This window comes from Herpailurus yagouaroundi, unplaced genomic scaffold, assembly GCF_014898765.1.
Source record: "Herpailurus yagouaroundi ecotype Mexico unplaced genomic scaffold, PumYag 190, whole genome shotgun sequence".
In the NCBI taxonomy this organism is placed as follows: Eukaryota; Metazoa; Chordata; class Mammalia; order Carnivora; family Felidae; genus Herpailurus; species Herpailurus yagouaroundi.
In genome coordinates this window covers 10,636,909-10,643,026 of record NW_024412421.1, presented here as the reverse complement: position 1 = coordinate 10,643,026, position 6,118 = coordinate 10,636,909, and the positions used below count along the sequence as shown (strand labels likewise).

Here is a 6,118-nt window from a genome sequence, read left to right as displayed (position 1 = left end):
GGGCCAAGTCACAGGCAAGGCCCTTGTTCACTGGGCTACAGACCCGTAGCTGCCTGAGACCAGGAGTGGCAACCTGCCCTGATCCCTCAGCACCCTCGTTAGTATGATAGCCCCCCTCCCCCAGGCCTAAGGAGCCTGGTACCACTCAGGACTGGGCCAACCCCAGGCAGGGGACTTGGATGGGGACCCACATCACCCTGATAGAGGTGGGGGGCCACTCTGAAGTCGGAGCAGAGGCCACTCTAGGGAAAGTGGGGGAGGAGGTGATGAAGCTGAGGGACAGCAGGTTGTGCCTAGTGATGGCATGCCCTCTCAGTTGACTCTGTTAATAATAACACCAAAAACACTAATAACAATGATAACCGTTTATTGAGCACTTACTACATGCTAAACCTCTTTATGTGGGTTTTTTTTTTTCATTTTCAAAATAGGCACCCCTACTACTACCTCTGTTTTACAGATTAGAAAACTGAGGCACAGAGAACTTGAGTGGCTTGTCACATAGCTGGCAAGTGGCAGAGCCATCTGAGCCCAGGCAGTCTGGCTCTAGAGACCACAGTACTCACCACCCAGAGAAGGGCTATTTGCATCAAGAAATTAGCAGAGGGCAGAAGACCCCCCTCCAGGAGAAAAGGGATCCAGCTCCAGTTCCCTCACCGCGCCCTCCACAGCCATTATTACCTGTCTGACGGCCTGGGGCGGCGCCCTGAGAGCCTACCCCAGCCCACGGCTTTAGCGCCGGATATGCCCAGAAGAGCCAGAACCGGCAGCTGCGTTGGGAAAAGAGAGAAATGGCCATGTAAACAGTGTGAGAACTCTTTCTTGGGTCCCTCAGCAGGAGCAGTTCTGGAAGCAGGACCTCTGCCCCTCGTGTGTCAAGTCCACAGACAGGTGACATTTCCAGATGGATTTTGGAGCCAACGGCCTCTGAGCACAGGCCAACAGCGCCCTCTGGTGTGCATCCTGGGAATGCAGCTGGCTTCGTGAGCCCTCTCCCTCTTGGTCTGACGGATAGGTCAAGGTAGGTCTCTACAACTGTGGCCTTAGCTTGGGTTTAGAATCCATACCCTCACGCCTACCAGGGGAAATTCGATCCTAACCGATCATCAAATACCCAGGTCACAGGCCCAGCTGGCTCAGGTGGAGGGGAAAGAGGCTCTGCCCTCCTATCCCCAGGAAGCCCTATCGCCAGCTTCTGTTCTACATGGCCTATAGGGGTCTTGGGAGCACTGGAGGAGGAGCTTCTGGGAAGGACTGGACTTCCTGATCTTTAAGAACAGGCCTGGAGTTGTGGGTCATCATAATTTGGGGGGACTGAAGGAAAAGCAGCCTCAGGCATAAGCTGGTGAGGTCTCAGACACTGGGTGAGACTCGGCTCTGGGGTGGGGACCCTGGGCCAAGATGTGGTCTGGCCCTCCCCAGAAGGAAGGTGGCAGGGCCCAGCAGGAAATATCCAGGGCAGATTGGCAGAGACCCCGCCCCCAGCAGGCAGTTGGAAGTAACGGGGCCCACTAAGACCTTCTTCCCTGGTTTTACTCAGTCTTCACAAAGCTCTTGGGCTAGGCAGGACCAAAGCCATCTGCCCCATGTCACAGATGTGGAATCCAGGGTCAGGGAGATGACAGGCCCAAGGTCATACGGTAAGACTCGGAGCCAAGCCTCGAAATATGGCCTCCTGACTCCCAAGCCAGTGCTCTGCCCATGGGCCTGACCAGGTACCCTGGCCCAGGCACCCCAGTAAAGTTTGCTGACCCCCAGCGGGGTTGCACCTGTCCCGGGGCAGAATGCCCTGCCCTCTGGGCCCGGGGAAGCCATAGAGGTAGGGAAGCCTCCCTGGAAGGCACAGGGGCTTCTGGTGTCCAGCAGCTGGCCTGCCACCTTCTCTGGTGGGAGCCAGAGTCTCAGGCTGCAGGCAGCCAGAGAGGCTACGGGTTCTGGGCCAGCGGGCCCAGACTACGGCATCATCTGGGAGGAGCTGAACGCCTCCATCTTGGCCTCCACTTCTGCCTCTGAGCGGCACCTCTGGGAGCAGAACCACAGGAAGAGGAAGAAACCTGCAAGCAAAAGACTGGTCAGGGGGACACTGGCAGGAGCAACGTGGCGCCCCACCCCGAATCCAGGGATCTCCTCGCTGGGGGTGAGCTGAGCTTCCTTGAGGCCCAGGAGTCATTCTTAGGGCCCCTTACTGTTGGAAGCCAGAAGGGGCAGAGCGTAGAAGCTGGAGGACCAGCCACCACTAGGCCAGAAGGTGCCTTTGTGCCAATTAGAAGGACATGCTCCTTCCCATGGGCAGAAGGAGCCCCCAAACCAGCTTGGCAGGGGAGCTGGATTTCGGCCCCTGACTCGCCCCCTTGGCCTGAAGCCCTGCGGGCTAAACATCCACCTGCCGCTGTGCACTCCCCTTGGGGCTTCTTCCACGCCTCCCGCGGGCCCTACCGTACAGCGAGTTGAAGATGGTGAAGAGGAAGAGCTGGGGCAGCAGGAAGACACCAAAGGAGAAGAAAGCCAAGGCCCAGGTGGTGCCCAGCAGCATGGTGAGGCCCAGCACGGTGACGCTATCTCGGCAGGCCCGGGTGCCCGGCACCTTCTCCTGCGCCCGCAGCCTGTGCACGGCCCGCAGCACCCAAGCCAGCACCACCAGGTTGAAAAGGGATGTGAGGCCACCATAGCCCATGACCAAGATGTTGTGCACCCAGGGGCTCCGCACCCAGCATCTGTAGAGGAGGGGTGAAGTTCAGGGTCGGTGTGGTTCCCAAGGCCATGGTGGGGAGGAGATCCTGGTCTCTGGGCCTCTGGATGGGCTCCCGAACCTGGGCCTGTCTCCTGGCCCAGACCCGTTGTTTCTTTTCCGACCACACGTGTGGTGAAGTTCTGGGCCCAGCTTTCCAGCCAGGCCACCACATTAGGCCCCACCTGCCACCTCAGCCTCCTGCCTCAAGCCCCCCAAGCTCTCCTTTCCAGCCACACAGGGCTCTCTCATGCCTCCATGCCTTAACCCACCTGAAAACTCTTTCTCTCCTTTCTACGTCTTACCTCTCTCCCCTTCCACGGCCAGCCAAACTGCCAACTTGTATGATACTGTCAGGTCATTGGCCCGGGGGCCCTCTTTCCTCCTCCCACCCGCCACACGGTCATCACCATCCAATCAGCATCTCTGTGCAGTGGACCCCTCCCCACCTAGACTGGGCCAACATGCTGGGCTCTGAGCAGCAAACAAGCTGTTGCAAGGCGGGGCAGCCTGGTGGAGGGCCACTCACGGTGACGTGTGGACCAAGGAGCAGAGAAGAAACAGCAGGAAGATGCCACCGAGGACTGAGGAAAGAGCAGAGGCCTGGCAGTGGCCCCAGCCCTGCTCCTAGACCCTCCCTGAGGGCTTCATGCCCTTTGCTTCCCCAGGACGACCTGCAAGACAGGTGGTACCTTTTACCCACTCAGACACCGTGTTCCATGCTTTCCATGGATTAGCCCATTCAGTTCTCACGATGACCCCATGAGGCAGGTGCATCACCATCCCCGTCCTGCTGACGAGGAAACTGAGGCTCTGGCTTAGGAACATGCGCTAGTAAGAGGCAAAGGTGGGATTTGAAGTCCCAGGCTCAATGCCTGTGTCCCTGTCACAATCGCCTGCTCCAGCCCCTGCTGCGGCAGCCACCATTCTTGAATGTGATCTTGGGGATTTATCCAAGGGACTGAGTGTGGTCATGGATCATTCCTTTTCACCACAGTGTGGCAGTCCAGCAGGGGTGGCTCTATCGCAATTTACTAACCAGTGTCCCGTCAGCGGGCACTGGAGTACGTTCAAGGGTGGTTTTTTGTTATTGTTTTTTGTGTTCAGGAACACATATCTACATAGGAAGGGTCTTTTAAATGCAGGAGAATAAAAGTCACGAAGCCAGATGAGAGGGAAAGAAGAAGGAAGGAAGAAGCTTTGGGAGAAGCTGGTCCTTAGAGTGGGGAGTGCTCTGACAGCCCAGCAATAATGTCCTTCCTGTCCCCACTGCAGGGCACACAGCACATATTATATTAAAACTCATGGTGAGGGACACCTGGGTGGTTCAGTCAGTTAGGCGTCTGACTTCAGCTCAGGTCATGATCTCGTGGTTCATGAGTTCGATCCCTGCATCAGGCTCTGTGCTGACAGCTCAGAGCCTGGAGCCTGCTTCAGATTCTGTGTCTTCCTCTCTCTCTGCCCCTCCCCCACTCGTGCTCTCTCTCTCTCTCTCTCTCTCTCTCTCTCTCTGTCTCAAAATAAATAAAAATTCTTAAAACATTTTTTTAAAAAACTACATGGTTAAGGAGCCCCAAGTCACACCTCCTCTGACGAAGCAGCCTGACCCTTGCCGTGAGGAATGAACCCCACTCTGCTTCCACTCGGTGCCCAGAGTCCTCACTTCCTGGAGGCTGGGGGGCCGAGCTCCTGCCTGTGGCCAAGTCCCAGCTCTGCCATTGACCATCTGGGTTTCCTTGGGCAGGGTTCATCAGCTGTCTGTGCCTCAGTTTCTCTAACAGTAAACAGAGGCTGACAACAGGACCCACTCCTTGCTGCAAGGTTTAAACAGGATAATTCATGAGGCCTGCCACAGAGTTGGCCCTCAGCAGTCCTGAGCTTGTGTCAGCCAGGAAAGAAAGCAGGATGGACAGCCGAATACTGGAGCTAGGTCGACGGGAGGTTATTAAGCTATTCTCCCTACATTGGCTGTTAGAAACTTCATAACAAGAGAAAGGTTAATGTCCGAGAGCACAGGAAGAAGCAACAGAGTCTGGCCCCCAGACCCCCAAGCCCCCCAATACACACACACACACACACACACACACACACACACACACACACATGTGAGTCCTGTCCTTGGGATGTCCCAGCCCTTGCAGCACTCTCTCTGACCAGGAGGGTCTGTGGGCTGGCAGTGCGATGCCAGGCACAGATTGGGAGGTGCAGGAGGCTGAGTGAGCACAGCAAGGTGGTGGGAAAGGACAGCAGAGTCAGGCGCAGGCTGAGCTCCCCCAGTGAGGTCTGAGAGCGGGAGGGGGCGCTGGGCCGACCTCTGTGCTGCCAGGAGGTGGAGGGCCTTCTACCCGCGCTTGGGAGGCCCATGAGCAAGCACCAGAGTTCATGCCAGGGCTCCCTAGGGTTAGCTGGCCTAGGACGAGAGCCTGCCTCTGCAGGAGGCTTCAGGGATCCAGCAGAAGGTGTGGCAAAGGCCCCTGGAAACCACCCCCTCTCTGAGTCCTGGTCCCCTGCTTGCCCCACAGCCAGTGTCCTGCCTACAGCACACCCTGTTCAGAGCCCCTGGGTCCTTCCACCAGAGCCAGAGAGCCTGCCACAGCCCTGAAGGTACTCACATGGAATTGTTCTGGAAACCCGTGCCATTTCCCCGGCTGTCGAAGAGTGGGATTGTGTGAGGTCCATACACTGAATTCTGGTCAACAAGAAGGAGCAGCACCAGGAGGGCTGGGACCCCTGAGGGATGAGAGAGTTCTCAGCATCTGTCAGGTGACCCCAGAGAAAGGTTTGTCATGGGTCCCTGGGGCTGCTAAAACAGAATCCCACTGAGCAAGTGGGGAGGGCAAGGGACTGTTCCGAGCCCCCAGCCCCTGCCATATTGTCCAGCTTCAAAGCACGTAACCTGGAGGTCTGAGAGGAGACAGCTCTCCAAGATGATGTTAGTGAGGACTCCAGGGTGGGATTCTAATGGCAGTAGCAGTGGGGAGATCGAGCTAATGGGACAGAGGGTTGGGAGAACTTGTGAGGAAACAGAGATGCTAAAGAAGGGCTAGGATGGCGAGAGAGGTGCCAATGATGGTGATGCCAGAGATGGTGGTGAAGACGAGGATGAGGATGGTAGTGATGGTGGAGGTGGTGGTGAAGATGATGGTAGAGTCAGAGGTGGTGATGGAAGTGGTGGTGGTGGAGTTGATGGTGTTAGAGGTAGACAGGGTGGAGACGATGGCAGAAGTGATGGTGGTGTTAGAGGTGGAGGTGATGGTGGAGGTGTTGGAAGTGATGGTACTGGAGGTGTTGGAGGTAAGGTGTGGAGGTGATGGAGGTGGGGGGATGGAACTGTTAGAGGTGTCGGAGGTGTGGAGGTGTTGGAGGTGTGGAGGTGATGGAGGTGTTGGG

At 56.9% G+C, this 6,118-nt stretch overlaps 1 protein-coding gene and 1 long non-coding RNA gene across 2 annotated transcripts in view; one reads left to right on the top strand and one right to left on the bottom strand.

Moving 5' to 3' along the window:
• Positions 1-350: 350 nt before the first annotated feature.
• The window catches only part of ADGRG5 (adhesion G protein-coupled receptor G5), a 22,500-nt gene continuing 16,732 nt past the window's right edge, over positions 351-6,118 (bottom strand). The window contains exons 10-12 of the mRNA XM_040498122.1: positions 5,341-5,458; positions 2,437-2,714; positions 351-2,054 (exon numbers count right to left, since the gene is read on the bottom strand). Of these exons, the coding sequence (XP_040354056.1) occupies positions 1,954-2,054; positions 2,437-2,714; positions 5,341-5,458 (497 nt within the window). The 3' untranslated portion in view covers positions 351-1,953. The remainder of the gene's footprint in view (positions 2,055-2,436; positions 2,715-5,340; positions 5,459-6,118) is intronic.
• Positions 915-6,118, top strand: part of LOC121045359 (uncharacterized) — a 13,300-nt gene continuing 8,096 nt past the window's right edge. Inside the window, exon 1 of the long non-coding RNA XR_005797717.1 lies at positions 915-1,021. This is a non-coding gene — a long non-coding RNA (uncharacterized LOC121045359). The remainder of the gene's footprint in view (positions 1,022-6,118) is intronic.